Source organism: Carcharodon carcharias, chromosome 3 (assembly GCF_017639515.1).
Source record: "Carcharodon carcharias isolate sCarCar2 chromosome 3, sCarCar2.pri, whole genome shotgun sequence".
NCBI lineage: Eukaryota > Metazoa > Chordata > Chondrichthyes > Lamniformes > Lamnidae > Carcharodon > Carcharodon carcharias.
Window position 1 is genome coordinate 191,629,486 of NC_054469.1, and position 20,083 is coordinate 191,649,568.

The window sequence follows — 20,083 nt, forward strand, 5'->3', positions numbered from 1 at the left end:
TTAAGGGTGGTGCAGGAGCCTCCAGTATCCCATAAAAATTCGGTGGGGCAGCTTCCTACCTCACTTTCCACTAGAGGTCATTCTACACCATCCCACTTGGTGCTCCATACCCATACAGTATGGTCAGGATTAGAATCAAAGTAGAGAAGGATGACAGGGAAATCAAAGCGGCCACGGACAGTGTTATAATTGTGGTCAGGTTGGACACTATGCAAGGGAATGCAGGGCGCCACGTCAGAGACCGGAGAGGACGAGGCCTAGCCAGAACCAGGTCTTGCCCTTTGAAGAGGCCTGACACAATCTTGCGCTTGGACCTTGGTTCAGGCACTAAGGGTATAGGTGATTTCCTGGATTGGTGGGCCTGTCTTCAGAGACTGTGTGCACTGGACTCCTCCCTTGGGCTCTTTCTAAGGGCAGGACCAGGTTCTGGCTAGGCCTCGTCCCCACCGGTCTCTGATGCGGCGCCCTGCATTCCCTTGCATAGTGTCCAACCTGACCACAATTATAACTGTCCATGACCGCTTTGATTTCCCTGTCCTCCTCCTCTACCTTGATTCTGATCCTGACTGTGGCCCCTCTCCATGGTAGTCACATATGGAGGCGGGGTTCCCCGATGAGAGTTACCTCTTCCCCTGCCCTTCTTCCCCTTTCCTTCATTTCTCCATATCGGACCTTGACTTTGATTTTTAACTGGGTTCATTCTTCCAACTTTGTTCGTTTTTGATTTCCCAATCCCCTGGACCACCTCTTCCCATGCATGTACCATACGTCTCAATATCCAGGCTTCTGTGTGTGTGGCGTCTGTAAGGTCAAATGCCTCGCACGCCTTTTTACTTCTCTCAGTGGAATGGAAAACTAGGGTTCTGGTCCAACAAGTGGTTTGGGGTGCCTGCAAACCCTGTCTATTCAGTCCTGGTCCATATACTCCATTGAAGTGTGTCCATAGGCAGCTGGTAAAAGCTGTCGGGTGCTTCTCTTTCTTTTGTCTACATTTATTTAGACTCTCAACTAGATCCCCTTTGCCATTTTGGCGGCAGTAGGTAGTAACATTCTTCATTTGTGGGAGAGTCCCTCCCCCAGTGTTCTGAGGGTCTGGTAGCGCAGAGTGCACTCAGGGTTCAGGCACATCAAGAGGAGCTTTTGCTCTTTCGTGTCGTCTGGGCCATGCAAGGCCCTCAGCTGATGTACACGGTCAAAGAAATCGTGGGGGTCATCCGTACACTGGAACGGATTAATTCTCTTGGCTATTTCTGACATTTGAGCCACAGTGAAGGGCGTGCTGTAGATTATCAGCTGCTGTCGGATCTCTTCATTCCGTAGTGACTGGGTTCATGGGGATAGGCTCTGGTGGTGCAGAGAGTGTCCGATCCTCCGTCCAGGGTGGTGGAGGTTCCCAATCCCATGAGCCTTCTCTCTACTCTTCTCCATGTTTGTGAGCTGTGTCCTCTAAACTACCCCAGTCAACGTTGTCATCGCCCCCATTGTTTCCGTCCGGCTCTATAGCTCCAAACACACATGTTATTCCTTTCTGAACTGAGAGCTGTGACTTTAATTTGTCGATTTCCCGCTGACACTTATTGTGGTTGGCGGCTTGGTGTCTATCCTCTCTACCTGACTTATGTAGAACCTTTACGGCCACCTGTAAATTAGTGCATTTTTTGGTCATTTCTGCAATCGCCCTATGGGCGGTGTCACATTCTGTGGTGACCTGTTCCTTTTCCTGGTATGCCTTTTCACACTGCGCTTGGAACTGATTCATATGAGACACATGGATCTGATTTTTCTGTTTCTCATTCGGCACTTCTTTCTGTAGCTCAACTACTGCTTGCTTTGCAGCTTCTAGTTCTTGTTTTAGCCTTGCATTTTCTATTTCCCTTTCACATAATTCTCTCATGCAACTATCGCTGTAGCATTACTGAGCTTAGAGGCACGTTTTGCCTGTCCCTTTTCCAGCCTCTTCCTGGGTCCCGGACCCTCCAATGCCTTATCGGCATATTCGACCCAATTGGGCTATTTATGGTTTAGGTACTCCTGGAGCACCTACTCCCACTCTGGCATTTTACTGGCTATTTTCCCTCCCTTTGTCCACTACATCAGTGATTCGAGCACGTTAGTGACTTTAAAGCGATCGTGTAACCGGTCCCACCCAGGGATGCCAAATTGCTGACTCTGTCTTTGAGTACAACTGACGTACGGACAAACAAGTCTTACTACTGGTAGTTCGTTTTAAGTCAACTTTGTTATATCTCTCAGATGTACTTAAAAGCACTTCACCAAAATAACTCTAAAAGCTTACACGGTTTGGAATGTAATGATACTACCCGTTCAAGGAGAGTGATCAGTAGATCTTGTCACTGAGTCTCTGATTCAGGGTCCACTTTGCGAGGGTTGTTCCTGCATGTCTTCGCTGCCGATGTCTCTGAAGTTCCTTCTTTTATACAGTTGCACCCAGCGTTGAGAACGTTCTTAATCATCACATACTCATGTGAGTCGGGTCATCTGTTTACTTAACGATAAGTGTAAAACAGGTTACATCTGTTACATTGTTCCTTGTTAGTTTCTCATTTGTGTTGATTCATCCAATGGGGGTGCGTGGTTGGGGGGGGGCGGGCGGGGGGTGTACCTTTTGTTCCCTGCAGTCAACTGCCCCGTTTCGCTGATAGTGCACATTCCATTCCTGCGCACAACTTCTATGTTGACATCCTTTAGCATCATGCTCCAGGGTGCATGTTGTAGCCTTTCCGGCTACAATGCAGAACAATTCGCTCTCTTTCTTCTGTCTTTTTAAATATTTTTTTAAACTCCCATCAAGACTTTGGGGATTTTAGTATTTTTTTTTACCCCAGTCAAACCACAGGTGTAAAGGACTTTCTAATGCATTATATTTGTAAGGAATTATGGGTGGTCTCCAAACTCTGACAGGTGTGTTCATATCTGGCACTGAGAGATTAATGTTATATGACTTGTTAACCTAAGTGGGACTCAACCACATCTTGTGGTCTCTCTTGCGCATTCAAAATTGTAAGGCATTTTGAGATTCATTATTGCTATTGGTATCTGCAAGCTCTAAGAATTCTCTTGAAATTTCTTCTGAGGGAAGACGATCAATCTGCTGTTGAGAAAGTTTATTTTGAATTGACTAGCACCTGTGAGTGAACAGAATTGGTGATCCATGAACATCAATATATATTGACTGACACCCAGAGGAAGTTTGCTGTGAGCCTGGTTCTAAACTGAGCTTTGGGGTGACCTTCCATGCTGACCAACAGCTGCTGATGTTCTGTGCAATTTAAAAAATTGTTATTTTGTTTTTCCAAATCCCTTGACCCAGAATCTTTTGAAATGTCGACCAATGACAACTGTCCAGGAGAAAAGGAGCAGGGAGTACCAGTGCTCTTGAATCTCTGACAACTGTGATTTGCCTGACTTTTGGTCTCAAGGCCAGTTTTTTGCATGTTCCTTGATAAAGCTGCCAGTCCTTACTGAAGCTGTGTTTCTCTCTCCATCCCTCTAACCTTCTATCCTACATTGCCCATCGCAGTGTCCAGCAAGGCGTCCAACTCAGTGCAACCTCCATTATCCTTAACTGCTGACTCAATTGCTTGTTCACAGCAAACTCCCTCTCTCTCACTGCCTGACGTTCCCTTGTCCTGGCGCCCCCATTACTCACTGACCTGAGGTTCCTTTGTATCCGCTAGAAAGTTACCTGGAATTTACAGTGCCTTGGTGCCCCCCCCTCACCATTCACCCGAATTTCCCTTTTTGATCACTTCCCTTTCTATTGTCCATCCCTCATCCTCTCCACAGACTGGCTTTCTGAGCCTCAATCCCCCGCTGCCTAAATTCTTCTGACAGTACCCACCCACTGGCTGAATTATGCTAACTACACTGAGAGGATTTCAGAGGCATAGAAATAGTTTGCTGAACAGCACTTTTTGTGCCCGTCTTTTCTTCCCGACTCTCATTCCTCCTTTCTTCTCTTCCCATCTATCCTGATCCATTCAACTCTCCCTCTTCTATCCACTCTCTCTTCTCCACTCGTTTCCCTTTCATTTTCCCCTTGGTCAAAGTGTGCTGTATCCTCTAACTTTATTTGTTACATAAATATTGCCCTTCTCGTTAGTGATGCAAAGGGCAAGTGAATAATACACGTTCAAAATAGCGAGTGGCCAAAGAAACAAAAGGAACATTTGTTCAATTGGCAGATGTAAACATGACCAAATGATTTCAGTGGAGTCATCGAGAGTTCTTCCCTCCCCACCCCCACCCCCCCCCAACTGAAGATGTTTCCATCCCCAACACTCCCGCTTGCCCAATAAGCAAGATTTCCCAGGCAATATGGCCTGCTTCATTGCATTGTACTGTATCCCCTTGACAGTATTTACAGTCTGTAGCAGACCACCACCTCATGGCTGCATTCCTCCCAACCAAATGGATGCTGCTCTATGCCTCAACCCCTACATCCATTGTCTTCTCCATATTCATTCCGCTGCCCCCCTTTCTCCCGCGCCCCCTTCCCCTTTGTTGCGCTTGTCGTTCTCCTCCCACCTCTGCTCACCTCCCCCTTGGTGTCTCCCCATTCTTCCCACTTCTACCTGTTGGTTCTATTTTTCCCACTCTCTAACCCTACTGGTTCTGAAAAATTCACATCGTGACTAACCAAGTAACACCATGGGAGACCAACTAACATGAAGTTTGGTTTCACAGCAAAGTTTACTCAATCAAAATTGTCTTTTATAATTTACAAAGCTATTGTTTTTTTTAAGAGTAGTGCACTGGTTAAAAAGCGCATAGAACATCTAATTTATTACATTAATCTTGACAAGCAAACAGAGGACTAGATAAAATATGCAGAGACTCCCCCCTTGTTTAACTTAAAATAAGCAGTGCTTTGCAGCAGATAGCCTAGGTTTCTAGAATACTGATGTCAGCGGAAAGTTGGAAAAGATAACCAGTTCAGATGCTTTCAATCCTGTATTATGAAATTTTAATAAGTGATTGAACCAAAGTATAAACTTAGGGCTGTGGAGGAGTTATAAGTAGTGGAGAACAGATGAAACCCTCTACTACACTTGCTTTGAGCCTTGAAAGATAAATCTAAAAAGAAATGGGATTATAGCTCAAATTCTACAGATTTATAGTTTTTATATTTTCCTTTAAACCAAGGAGTAACTGATTTAGAAAGCCTTTGGACAGTCAGATTATTTAATATTTTGAGAAGAAGCACAAACAGATTGGTCTAAATAGGCCAGACTGTCATACCTTCTGAAGCTTTCTCCTGCTAATTAAAACCAAATTTCTAAGTGTCAGAAGATGTTGACAGTGAAAGGCATTGTATATTGAAAGGTATAATGTTACTGGTAATTTGGGAAATATAGGCTTGGGATATTATCAGTGGAATTCCTGAGTTGTGTGTTATTGAAGTGTTTCGTCACTTCCTAACAATTTAGAAAAGAAGCACAAATACACCTATCTGCTTTTGAACCCCAGCTTCTGAACCCCAGCTTCCTGTGTAAAACCAGGAGGTACCTTTATTCTTTTTCTACATTGGAGGGCAATACACCTAGTACTTAACACGCCCTACTGGCAGGTTTTTTAGCAGTTCTTTATAACTAAAGTGTCCTTCTATAAAAAACCATAAACTTTAAACACAAACAGCACATCTCCTCCCTCTTTAGCCAGGACTAAATTGGTCAGGCGCTTTGGTCTAGAGAGGAGTGTTGGCTTTATTATCTCAGTTTGTTTTCTTAGAAATGGAAGGTTCTGCTGTTCCACTTGTTTCTGTTCAGGTTCAACAGTTGCAGCTACAGATGCCAAAGACTTGTCAGTTGCATCAAATCGGGTTTCATCAACTGGAGCAGATATTTCCCAGAAACCTTCCACTGTGACTGGAGATCCCTGGAAAGTTGGTTCCTTGGATTTGACTTCTCTAATCTGGTCAGTGTGAATCTTCCAGATTCCACAGGAAGATTCAGCATCATAGATCAATGGTCCTTGACGCATGATGATTTTTCCCAGGAGCCACTTTGGTGTTCCACAGTAATTTCAGACCCAAACAGATTGACCCAGATTAAACTCACTAGCTGGTTTACAAGTGTTATGTGACCTTTTCTGATCAAGTTGCCTTGAACCAATCTTTCAAATTCTGAGACAGTAGATCCATTTTGGTACGCAGTCATCCTCCAAACATCAGCTCAGTAGGAGGCACGCTTGTTGTTGAATGTGGAGTGTTACAATACATCATCAAAAAGTTCTTCAGCTTCAACTTCTACTCTGTTTGCATCCCCCCCTTCAGTATGGCTTTTTTGAATGTCTAGACAAAGCGCTTTGCTTCACCATTTGAGGATGGGTGGTAAGGCGAATCTGCTTCCTCCCCTTTATTTTTCAGGAATGTTTGAAATTCACATGATGTGAACTGTGTGCCATTATCAGACACAATCTGCTCCAGAAATCCAGAAGTAGTGAACATACTCTTGGAGAACATCAGTGGTCTTTGTTGAAGTAGTCGACTTAATGGGAATATCATGAGGCCACTTTGTGTGGGCATTCAGCACAATCAGGAATATATGTCTGAGAAGTGGTCCAGCAAAGTCCATATGAAGTCTCTGCCATGGGTTGTCAGGTTAACCCCACAGATGTAATGGGACAGGTGTAGGAGAAGACTTCATTTCTTGCATGGAAGACAGCCACTGATCGTGCCTTCGATGTCTTTACCCAGGTGTAGATGTAGCATACATGTAGATGAGCCAATGCTTTCATTTTGATGATTCCCATGTGATTGAGGTGAAGTTCTTCTAACACTCGTGATTGGAATTTTGGAGGAATAACAACTCTGATTCCCCATAACAAATAACCATCTTGCAGAGTCAGCTTCATCTACGCATGTAGTAAGATCTAAGCTTGGTAGTCACTTCTTGGGCTGCACACCAACCTTTCTGTGTGTACAGGTAAACTCTGGAGAGCACAGCATCCCTCTATATTTCAAGTTGAATTTGATCCGCTTTAACAGGTAACATATCTATCTGGTTCACATTGAAAGCAGTGACTTCACTCCTGGTTGTGGAGCTGTGGAGTAACAGAAGTCTGGAAAGTGTGTCCGCATTTCCGCGATTCTCAGTAGAGTGAAATGTAATTTCATATTGGTAAGCAGATAAGATCATTGCCCACCTTTGTAGGCTTGCAGTGGCAAGTACTTGGGTTTGTAACTTGCAGGCTAAGCAGCCAGGTCAAAGGCTTGTGGTCTGTAATTAACATGAATTTATGCCCATACGAATATTGATAGAACTTCTTGACTGCATAGATTAGTCCAAGAGCTTCCTTCTCCATTTGGGCATAATTTTGTCCTGCCTTGGACAATATGTGTGAGGCATATGCGGTGGGCCTTTCACTGCCATCAGGAAATGTGCGAGAGATGACAGCTCCAACACCATGTCCAGTTGCATCACAAGCTAGACTGATAGGAAACCTTTCACTGAAATGTGCCAAGACTTTAGCAGAAGTGAACTCTTGCTTGAGTTCCTTGAAACTTTCCTGACTGGCTTGTAACCAATCCCATTTTGCACTTATCTTCAGATTATTCTTTGGTGCAGCCTTGGTAGCCAAACTGGAAACGAACTTGCTGTAATAGCTCACAAGTCCCAAAAATGAACGAAGCTCCTTAACATTTTTGGGCTGTGGTGCATTCACCATTGCCTCCACCTTTCTGGGTGAGGTTGAGAGGCCAGTTTCGTCGATCACATGTCCCAGGTACTCCACTGAGAGCTTCAGGAATGAGCATTTGGATTTCTTACAGCGGATGCTGCATTTTTCCAGTCTACGCAGTACGCTGCCTAGGCTCGCTAAGTGAGTTGGGTGTTTTTTCCTGGTGATGATCATGTCATCTTGGAAGTAAATTATACCAGCGAGGTCCTGCAGTATTTTATTCCTGGCCTGCTGGAATAAGGCTGGTGATGATGTGATTCCGAATGGTAGTCGTTTATATTGATATAGACCTCTGTGTGTCCTGATGGTTGTATACTTCAGCAGCGAACAGTTCCTCAATTTTCAGTAGCAGGTACTGATGCACTTCCAGGAAAGGATTAATGGTGATTGTATAGTCACTACTTATTCTGATAGACCCGTCATCTTTCACTACTGGGACTATGGGAGTTGCCTACTCTGCAAAATCAACTTTCTCGATTACCTGAAAGTTTTCAGGCCATTCTAGTTCTTGCTTGATTTTCTGTTGCAATTGAGTAGGGAACTGAACATGGTTTGAAGAACCTTGGAGAAGCTTCAGCCTTCACAGCCAGTTTGACTTCAATGTCTTTAATAACTCCAAGACCTTCTTTGAAGACACCAATATGCTTGTCTAACAAGGACTGCAACATGGGGTTGCAATGCACTTTTATTTATTTTATTCTAATCCAGCCGAATTTATTTTAGCCAGTTTCTGCCCATAAGAGATGGACGATCCTCTTTCACAATGATAAGTGGCAACTTTGCTATTTGGTCTCCATATTTAGCTTGAATGGTCATTTTTCTAAGTACATTCACAGGCTCACCAGTGGACATGCTAAGCTGGAGGAGGGTTTTTTCCGTTGGGCATTTCTTGAAAATTTTCTCTCCTGTCTTCTCTGATGCAATAGAACAGATGCTCCAGTGTCAACCTCCATTTCAACCATTTTACCATTTAAGGCTTTTCGTCTTTTATCTAGTTTCAGATCAGACTGAATGCAATACAATTACTCTTCTGTTTTGTTGCTGTTAGTTTCACTTTCTGTCTTGTCTGGACCTGCATTACTTTTGTATTTTGTTTCCAAGTAACTGCCTGTTTATTTTCAAGTGTGACTTGTCTGTGTGCTCTTCATGATGCCCTTTTCTTGGCAGTACTGCTTTGCTGTGATCAGACTTTGATCTGCATGGCGCTGTATGCGTCTGTCTTTTCCTACAGTAATGACAATCAGTGGTTTTCCATTTCTGGCCTCCCTGCATTATGCTATTTTCCATTACGTCAGTAACATGTTTGGAAATGAGTATTCCCTGACTTTACTATTTTAACTTCACATTGTTAGAATGCGCTTTCAAATCTCCAGCTTGTTTCTTTGCCATTTCTATGCTTTGTGCAATCTCGAACGCTTTCTTTAGTGTCAACTCTTGCTCTGCTAACAATCTATGTTGAATTCTTTCAGTTCTTAGTCCACAAGCCGGGCGATCACGCAAAGCTCCTTCCAGATAACCTTTAAAGTCACAATGTTCCGCTAATTTTCTCAACTCAGCCAGGAACTGGGAAACTGACTCACCCTCATGCCGTTCTCTTCAGTGCAACTTGAATCTTTCGGCAATAGTTGCTGGTCTGGGAATGAAGTACTTCTTTAAAAAGTTCACAAGCTCTAAAAGCTTTTATCTGCTGGATTGCCAGGAGCAATGAGATTTCTCAGTAAAGTGAAATTTTTTATTCAGATGACTTAAGAAACATTGAGGCCTGCTTTTCCTCTTCTATCTCATTTGCAATGAAAAACCATTCCATTTGCTCGACATAAACTACAAAGATCCTAGTAGCAGGATCAAAAGCCTCTAATAATGATGGTCCCACCCTTGTCACCATTTGAAGTGTTTTGTCACTTCTTAGAAATTAGAAAGCAAGCACTATAACACACCCATCTGCTTCTGAACCCCAGCTTCCTGTGTAAAATCGGAAGGTATCTTTATTCTTTTTCTGCACCAGAGGGCAATACATCCGGGACTTAGCACAACCTACTGGCAGGTTTTTTTATATAGCACTTCTTTTTAACTAAAATGGCCTTTTACAAAAAAAGCATAAATGTTAAATGCAAACATCACAATTATAATCCTAGACCAGACTGCCAAGTTTTTGTTAAGATCCAGTTAGGGCCCAATAATGTTTTGTTTAAAGTAGACAAAGTTTGAGACTCAAGGCACTTGCTAAAAGAATAAAGCTGCAAGATTCCACCGGTATTGAACAGACACAATTAAACTTTACTGTAGAAGGTCAAAAAATTTTTTACAGTATTTATCTTATACTCTTAACATTCAAGGTTAACATGAGCTACATGTGATTTAAAAGGCAACCTGTGGCCGAACACACTGCACTGTACAATAAATAGCAAATGCAACCAAGACAGATCCCATGGATCTCTTGCCAACCCACTCACTTGTCAGTAAACACAGTGAGTCAAACAATCTTGTTGAAACTCTTGTCTCCCTCATGAGGGACTCCAAACCTTTCACTTTTGAAGATCAAGCCTCTGAATTCCCTCAAAGCCGCTCTAATTCAGACTGCCCCAACGACTGCACACCTCTCATGATCTTAATCTCATCTCCTGAGGCTCCGTTCCCCTGGATTCCCGAGTCTGCAGTGCAGCCTCTTGTGCAATTTCAGCGCCTTAATAGCTGGCTAGCTTCACTGGGCTGGCATTGCCCCTGGATTTCACCATGTTCCAATCTCCCCAGTTACACCAACCAATAAATGGCTGCCAGGGTTGATTCTGAGCCCTAACCTTTTCCAACTTTGAGCTAGTGACCTTCTGCTACCTTCTCAGCTCTACAGGACTTCTCCTGAGCCCTAACTGCACAGAGCCAGCTAACAGCAACAACTTTGCTGCCTGGAGCTTGCAAACAGCAGCATCTTTCTTTGTATAGCCTTTCCCCCTGCTGCAGAACATCCAGTCCCCCAGCAAACACACAGATAATTTGAAATACTAGAACTTTCTTAAGCTCCACTGATCTCCATGATGACATAGCCTTCCAGGACTCACTGAAAGCTTTTAAATTAATTGTAGCCATAAAACAACTCTTCGGGCTGCATTTCCTTGCCAGCAGTGTAGTTCTCCAGCTAAGCAAGCCCATCCGCTGTTTTATGATCTTGCCTTGCTAGCTGTTAATCCCTGAAGTCAACATGGCCTCAACCTTTCAAGGGTAATAGTCTTCAAGCTGTTTTAGTTGCATTTATCCCACTTTCTACAGTTAACCTTAATCTTCCCAGAGCTAAAAATTACCTCTAAAATGTTACTATGAGCTTGGTATTTATAACAAGATCTGTTTTCTGTGGTGTGAAATAAAGTCAGATATCTTATGGGGATGGGAAAAGGTAGATTTGTTTCCTCAGCAGAGAGAAAAAAATGCTCCTTTGAGAATACATGAAAAAAGAGTTACAGATACTCTAGAGATTGAAGGACTGAGGTCTGTTGAAGTGGATGGAACTCGTGGACAGTGAACTGGGTGAAAGCGCAGTGCAGAAGAGGCGAGATACCTAAAAAGCAAAATACTGTGGATGCTAGAAATATGAAATAAAGACAGAAAATGCTGGAAAAACTCAGGTCTGACAGCATCTGTGGAGAGAGAAGCAGAGTTAATGTTTTGTGTCCGTATGGCTCTTTTTCAGAACCTAGATACCTAGTTAGAAGGACGGATGTTGTGAAATCATTGCTATTGTGGCTCAGTGGGCCGACTTTAAAACATAATATGTCAACAATTCACCAGGTGCAACAGCAAAATACCAAAGGAACTTATGCCTCAAAATATGGAAGTAATCCAAGGAGACACCACAGGAATTAAACATGAAAGTGGAAACCTAATTGTGGAAGTAGGAAGGAAGTTAGCTTCTAAAACTGGAGGCAGAATCACAGGAGTTTGGAGATCTTTGTGATCAAGAGAAACTGCAGGATGAACAGTCAAAAAAAGGCTATTAAAATACTTTGCTGGTGTTGCGGGTTGATGCATTTTGTACTATATAATTGCTCCTTTATTGTATGAGCCCAGGTTCGATTCCTAGTTAGCTCAACTTAGTTGAGGCAGAACTGAATTATTATAATTGATATAATGGAGGAGGGGATAATAAATCTACTGAAAAGTGTACAGCAAAAAAACGTGTGTGTCAATATGGGTGAAGAACAGAATAGAGTTTGACTATGATATGCCCAGAGTCAAGTACCAGTCAAAACTCTCTCGGCTGAGATATAAAAAATTGTGACTTGAGGTGCTGGAGATTTACTACCTATGCACACTCAACTCCAACAAATCTGACATCACGAAAGGAATCCAGACGGTGGAAAGGTGGGTTCTATTAATGAAATGCACTGTTGCCAGTGCGAGTATGATTTGTAGTTCAGTATTTTAAGTAGAGAGTGTTTCACTGATCTATAAACTTCCACCCCAAATCAGCAGACACGTACAAAATAACCTGGTCAAATCATATCATGCCCAGCTGGGAAATATCAAATAAATATATATCTTTCCATCTATCTATCTGAGGCTTGGTTATTGATCAGTTATGTGATAATCAAGCTAATGACTTAAATTTATGAAATGACTAGAAATTTGCTCCAAAGACCATTTTCTGATGGCTTGTTTCTGTTATCTATTTCAGAGTAATGTCCTATTGTGTGTTCTTTGCAATTTAGGTCATATTTTATTTACATTTCTAAATTAAGAACAGCCTTTTGGCCAGGAGATTGTTTGCAGCTGAACTTATGTTCATTGGTTTTCAAAATAGATACTTTTAGCAGAACTCTTGTTGGCAATATTTGGTAACGCTATGGATTTGACATCATATAGAAAACACTGAAGTGCATGTTGGGTCCAGTCCATGTAGGTGAAAAGAAGACTGGCTATGACTGATCAGTTCTCCTGTTGTTCCTCTTCGTAGCATTTTCAGTTTCTATTTCAGATTTCCAGATTTTGTAGCTTTTTTCTTTTTATTAGATATCAAAAAAATGGTATTGTTGCTGGAAAAGTAATCCAGAGATCTGGCGTAATGCTCTAGGAATGATAGAATGGCAGATGATAGAAATTGAATTCAATGAAAATCTGGAATTAAACATCTACTGATGACCATGAAACCAATGTTGCTTGTTGTAAAAACCCATCTGCTTCACTGATGTCCTTTAGGGAAGGAAATCTGCCGTCCTTACCTGGCCTGGCCGACATGTATCTCCAGACCCACAGCAATGTGGTTAAAACTTAAGTGCCCTCTGAAATGGCCTAATGAGCCACTCAGTTGTACCCAGCCCTGTCGACCCTGCAACATCTGGGGGCTAGTGCCAAAATTGGGAGAGCTGTCTCACAGACTAGTCAAGCAACAGCCTGGCATAGTTATCCTCACGGAATCATAATTTACAGATAATGTCCTAGACACGGTATGTCCTGTCCCACAGGCAGGACAGACCCAGCAGAGGTGGCAGCACAGTAGTATACATTCGGGAGGTCGTTGCTCTGGGAGTCCTGAACCATTGACTCTGGACCCCATGAAGTCTCATGGTCAAACATGGGCAAAGAAACATCCTGCTGATTGCCAGGTACTGCCTTCCCTCAGCTGATGAATCAGTGTTCCTCCATGTTGAACACCACTTGGAGGAAGCACTGAAGGTGGCAAGGACGCAGAATATACTCTGGGTGGGGGACTTCAATGCCCATCACCAAGAGTGGCTCGGTAGCACCACCACTGACTGAGCTGGCCGAGTCCTAAAGGACATAGCTGCTAAACTGGGTGTGCGGCAGGTGGTGAGGGAACCAACAAGGGAAAAACATAGAGATAAAAACAAAAAAACTGCGGATGCTGGAAATCCAAAACAAAAACAGAATTACCTGGAAAAACTCAGCAGGTCTGGCAGCATCGGTGGAGAAGAAAAAAGTTGACGTTTCGAGTCCTCATGACCCTTCGACAGAACTTGAGTTTTGAACTCAAGTTCTGTCGAAGGGTCATGAGGACTCGAAACGTCAACTTTTTTCTTCTCCGCCGATGCTGCCAGACCTGCTGAGTTTTTCCAGGTAATTCTGTTTTTGTAAGGGAAAAACATACTTGATCTCATCCTCACCAACCTACCTGTTGCAGATGCATCTATCCATGACAGTATCGGTAGGAATGACCACCGCACAGTCGTTGTGGAGACGAAGTCCTGCCTTCACGCTGAGGATACCCTCCATCATGATGTGTGGCACTATCACCGTGCTAAATGGGATAGATTTCGAACAGATCTAGCAACTTAAGACTGGTTATCCATGAGTTGCTATGGGCCATCAGCAGCAGCAGAATTGTACTGAATTACAATCTGTAACCTCATGGTCTGCCTTATCCCCCACTCTATCATTACCATCAAACCAGGGGACCAACCCTGGTTCAGTAAAAAGTGCAGGAGGGCATGCCAGGAGCAGCACCAGGCATATCTAAAAATGAGGTGTCATCTTGGTGAAGCTACAGCACAGGACTACTTGCGTGCCAAACAATATAAGCAGCAACTGATAGACAGAGCTAAGCGACCCCACAACCAACAGATCAGATATAAGCTCTGTAGTCCTGACACATCCAGTCGTGAATCGTGGTGGACAATTAAACAACTCACTGGAGAAGGAGGCTCCACAAATATCCCCATCCTCAATGATGGGGGAGCCCAGCACATCAGTTCAAAAGCTAAGGCTCGAGCATTTACTACATTCTTCAGCCAGAAGTGCCGAGTGGATGATCCATCTAGACCTTCTCCAGAGACCCCAGCATCACTAACACCAGTCTTCAACCAGTTCAATTCACTCCACGTGATATCAACAAACGGCTGAAGGCATTGGATAGTGCAAAAGCAATGGGCTCTGACAATATTCCAGCAATTGTACTGAAGACTTGTGCTCCAGAACTTGCTGCGCCCCTAGCTAAGTTGTTCCAGTTCAGCTACAACACTGGCATCCACCCAGCTATGTGTAAAATTGCCCAGGTATGTCCTGTACACAAAAAGCTGGCCAAATCCAACCCGGCCAATTACAGTCCCATCAGTCTACTTTCGCTCATCAGTAAAGTAATGGAAGGGGTCATCAACAGTGTTACCAAGTGGCACTTGCTTAGCAGTAACCTGCTCACTGACGCACAGTTTGGGTTCCGCCAGGGCCACTCAGCTCCTGACCTCATTACAGCCTTAGTTCAAACATGGATAAAGGAGCTGAACTCCTGAGGTGAGGTGGGAGTGACTGCCCTTGACATCAAGGCACCATTTGACCGAGTGTGACATCAAGGAGGCCTAGCAAAACTGGGGTCAATGGGAATCGGGGAAAACTCTCTGCACAAAGGTTGAGGTTGTTGGAGATCAATCATCACAGTTCCAGGACAACACTGTAGGAATTCCTCAGGGTAGTGTCCTAGGCCTGACCTGCTTCATCAATGACCTTACTTCCATTTTAAGGTCAGAAGTGGGGGCGTTCACTGATGATTACACAATGTTCACCATTGGCGGCTTCTCAGGCACTGAAGCAGTCCATGCCCAAATTCAGCAAGACCTGGACAATATCCAGGCTTGGGCTGGTAAGTGGCAAGTAGCATTCATGCTACAAAACTGCCAGGCTATGACCATTTCCAACAAGAGAACCTAACCATTGCCCCATGGCATTCAATGGCGTTAGCATCACTGACTCCCCCACAATCAACATCCTGGGGGTTACCATGACTAGAAACTGAACTGGACTAGCCATATAGATAGTGTGGTTACTAGAGCAGGTCAGAGGCTAGGAATCTTGCGGTGAGTAACTCACCAGCTGACTCCCCTAAGCCTGTCCACCATCCACAAGGCACAAGTCAGGAGTATGTTGGAATACTCTCCACTTAAGTTGTTGAGTGCAGCTCCAATAAGACTCAAGCTTGACACCATCAGGATAAAGCATCCCGCTTGATTGGCATCCATTCACAAACATACACTCCCTTCACCACTGACTCACCGTGGCAGCAGTGTGCACCATCTACAAAGTGCACTGCAGAAGCTCACCAAGCCTTCTTAGTACCTTTCAAACCCACGACTGCTACCATCTAGAAGAACAAGAGCAGCAGACAGATGGGAACATGACCACCTGGAAGTTCCCTTCCAAGCCACTCACCATCCTGGAAATATATTGCCACTCCTTCACTGGGTCAAAATCCTGGAGCTCCTTCCCTAACAGCACTGTGGATATACCTACACCTCATTGACTGCAGCGGTTGAAGAAAGCAGCTCACCACCACCTTCTCAAGGGCAATTAGGGATGGGCAATAAATGCTGGCCTAACCCATGAATGAATAAAGAAAACAAATAAAGTCACAGACTCCCACAGCTACCTTGACTACACCTCCTCACACCCTGCTTCCTGTAAGGACTTCATTCCATTCTCCCAGTTTCTCCATCTTCATCGCTTCTGTTCTGATGATGCAACCTTTCACACCAGTGCTTCGTATATGTCTTCCTTGTTCCTCAAACTAAGATTCCCACCCAGAATGATTGACACAATCCTCCACCATGTATGACCCATTTCACACACTTCTGCTCACACCACTCCACCCCAAGAACCATGATTGGATTTTCCCCTATCCTCACATTCACCCAACCAGTCTCCATATTCAATGGATCATCCTCTGTCATTTTTGCTAGCTCCAGTGTGATGCCACCACCAAACCCATATTCCCCTGCCCTCCTCTTTCAGCATTCTGAAAGGGCTGTTCTTCTACGACACCCTGATCCACTCCTTAGTCACCCCTAACATCCCTTCCTCCCCTTTGGCACCTTTTGGTGCAAGCGCAGGTGATGGAACACCTTCTTTCGCCCCTTCCCTTCTCACCATCCAAGGCCCCAAATACTCTTTCCAAGTGAAACCGTGATTTATTTGTGCTTTTTTCAATTTAGTGTATGTTATTTGCTGTTTACGACATGGTAACTTCTACATTGGGGAGACCAAATGTTGCTTTGCAGAACACCTCTGTTCAGTCCGTATGCATGACACTGAGCATCCTGTCGCTTGTCAATTTAATTCTCCACCTTACTCCCAGTCTGACCTTTCTACCCATGGCCTGCAACAGTTTTCCACTGAAGCTCAAGGCGAACTTGAGATACAGCACCTCATCTTATGTGTCAGCACTCTACAGCCATCTTAGCTCAATATTAAGTTCAGTAACTTTAGATATAACCTCTGTCTCCATCTCCTTCTATATGTTTTTTTTTCTTGGCTTATTTCTTTTATCCCTTCATGTTTTATTTAGTTTGTTGCTATATAGCCATTCACGCCTCATCTGGGCACAACACTTGTTTCCTTACTACACCCATTACCATTCTTTTTGGCTTTTGTATGATGAAATCTTCTGTTAGTTAATCTCTCGTGCCCTCCTACCTATCACAGACCTTCCCTTTTGTTCTTCCTGCCCTCCCCCCTTCTTAGGGCTTAAGAACTCTTATGCTTCTATCTATCTCTAAATCTGATAAAAGAACATGTTCAAGGACCTTGGAGTGGAAAAGGAGGTTGGAGGTGGAGTAGTTTTCAGAAATAAAATGTAAGACTGATGGGAGAAGAAATGATTACTTTGAATCATGTCATACTGCTTTGAATTCTGGAAATCTTTATACTATATGGAAACTTGGAATTCTTAATTTCGAAAGTGTCTGCTCCCTGGTTGGCAGAAATTGGGTTAACAATTTCACCACCTGGGAGATTTAAAAATAACATATGGCCTGATAATATAACATATTGATGTGATGCCCCACAAACTCCCATCAAGCAGTCAGGCTGAGTTAACCAAAGGGAGGAAAGAGAAACCTTGATGAATCAACATGAGCCACTTTTGATGCATCTTCCAACTGCTTGTTTAAAAGCAGCATTCGCAATGACATGAACGTACAGTAGTTCATTACTGATTGTGAGGGCAATCCTATTAACCAAAACACATTAGTTTCTGTGCAGAAGGATGGAAACAATTTAGCCGAGCCCTGAACAGCTGAGAGAAGCAAATACTGTTGGTAGTTACAGGAAGAATAAAGTGAGAACTTTTTCATTCAGTTGGTTCCACTTTACAAGGCCTAGTGATGTTTCAAGTTATAATGGCTAATGCATGACTGAATATGTGGTGACACTCCCTTCTTACCATGATCTAAGAAGATTGTTGTCAAACTCTCATCAGTAATGGTGTAAAAATGTTTTTCTCATTAGGTTCAGCAAATAGATCGTGTAGTTGAAGTCGTTGAAGAAACGATTAAAGGTGAGTAGATTCTTGAAACATTCTAAACTAGTTCTATACATATTTACATCTTAATTTGCTAACACAAAATATGCCAATATGTTTGATCTTAGTCTTGCATAAAACAAGTTTTTGCCCTAAACAAACCTTTATAATGAAGGTTCATTCCCATTTTCTTTTTCCAGTTGTAGGTGCCCAGTTGCAATATTTACCTTTGTGCTGAGAAAGTGAAGATTATTTTAGGTTTAACTTGATATGGTCAAGTGCATTATGTTATTAGATAATTTAATCTAATTGAAGTGAAAGTAAGATTATATACCCAATATAAACATGTATGAAAAGACAATTTATGACCTTCTTGTTTGGAATTCTATAATTATGGTGCTTTACTGATTTAGTTGAAGCCTTCTGTGACCACTGGTCCTGCTTGCAGTTAGATCATTCTAGGTAGTATTTATTACCAGGGCAACAGTTCAGCATTTGGAGGAGGGACTGATGTGATTGTAATTGTGTGAGTTGATGTTTTCTCAACATGTCAAGAATTTTCTGTTTTGTCACCTATTGACAATTATACTTTTAAGGTGTCAGAAAAAAAATTATAACTTTGATACAAGAAAGTTTATTTGATAATTTGCTTCATAGTGGATTGGAGGTATGGAGGTCATTCATTACACAGTACAATTGCTTGAATTTTCATACCAATCCAGTCTTAAAGAGCGTTCAATGTTACTTGCAGTGGCTGGGTCGCCAGATGTTATTTTGTAAATACTTAGTGGATTGGTGCTGAACTGCAGTGAAGTTTATTTTTTTGGGCTTTTTGCTTATACACAGTGGAGGAGTCCCATTTATATTGCCAGCTGTTACTGGGGCATGCCAGAAGGCAGACAAAACCGACAACTTATATAGCACCTTTAAAGTAATAGAGGTCCCAAGGTGCTTTGCAGGAACATTATAAAACAAAAAAAAATCACCGAGTCACATAAAGAGATATTAGGTTGGATGACCAAAAGCTTGATCTAAGAGGTAAGTTTTAAGGAATGTTTTAAAGAAGGAAAGTGAGATTGAGAGGTAGAGAGAGGATATTCCAAAACATGGGGCTTAGGCAATTAAAGGCGCGGCCACCAACGGTGGAGCAGTTAAACGAGGGGGTGTTGAAGAGGCCAGAATTAAAAGAGCATAGGTATCTTGGAGGATTGTGGGGCTGTAGGAGATTACAGAGATAGAGAGGGGCAATTTGAAAACAAGGATGAGAATTCTAAAATCAGCTTGACTGGGAGCTAATGTCAATCAGCGAGCACAGGAGTGATAGGTGAATGGAATTTGGTACGAGTTTAGACACTGGCAGCAAGTTTTGAATAACCTCAAGTTTACAGAGGGTAGTATGTAGGAGACAAGCCAGCAATGCATTGGAATAATCGAGCCTAGAGGTAATGAAGGCATAAGTGAGGGTTTTAGCAGCAGATGAGCTGAAACACTGGCGAAATTGGGCGATGGAAATAGGCGGTATTAGTGTTGTGCAAATATGAGGTCGGGAGTTCATCTGAGAGTTGTGTGTAACTTTAAAGTTAGAAACAGACTGGCTTAAATTCAGACTATGGCCAGGGAGAGGGATGGAACCGGTAGCTAGTGAATGGAGTTTGGGGCCTCAGCCAAAAAGAATGACTTCAATCTTCCCAATATTTCACAGGAGGAAATTTCTGCTCATCCAATACTGGATGTTGGACAATAAGTTTGATAATTTAGCCAAGTGAAGGAGTCAAGAGAGGTGATGGTGAGGTAGAGCTGGACGTCGTCATGTAGGGGCACCATGCAGATGAGAAATAGGAGGGGGGTGAGGGGCAAGGATTGCATCCTTGGGGAATAACAGAGATAATGGTGCAGGAACTCATTGCAAGTGATTAGCTAGATAAGAATGGAACCGTGGGGACGTTACTTGTTTCTTTGCACATGATTAATCGTACAGCCTCGTATGTACCTGAAGCTGCAATTCTGGCACTGTAATCTGGAACATTCTTTGACTGTCCACTTAGTACCTTTAAAACTACCTTTCCCCAGTGTTAATTAACACAGCATATATTGCAGCACAGCTGTTAAGTAGTCAGATTTCAGTGGAGTGTTTTCGGTTCAGTTCTG

At 43.1% G+C, this 20,083-nt stretch overlaps 1 protein-coding gene across 5 annotated transcripts in view; it reads left to right on the forward strand.

The window, feature by feature from the left end:
* Positions 1-20,083, forward strand: part of cdkal1 (CDK5 regulatory subunit associated protein 1-like 1) — a 923,378-nt gene that overhangs the window by 216,022 nt on the left and 687,273 nt on the right. For all 5 annotated transcript variants that reach the window (XM_041184180.1, XM_041184181.1, XM_041184178.1 and 2 more), the window contains one exon: positions 17,923-17,971. In XM_041184180.1, coding sequence (XP_041040114.1) covers positions 17,923-17,971 — 49 coding nt within the window. The remainder of the gene's footprint in view (positions 1-17,922; positions 17,972-20,083) is intronic.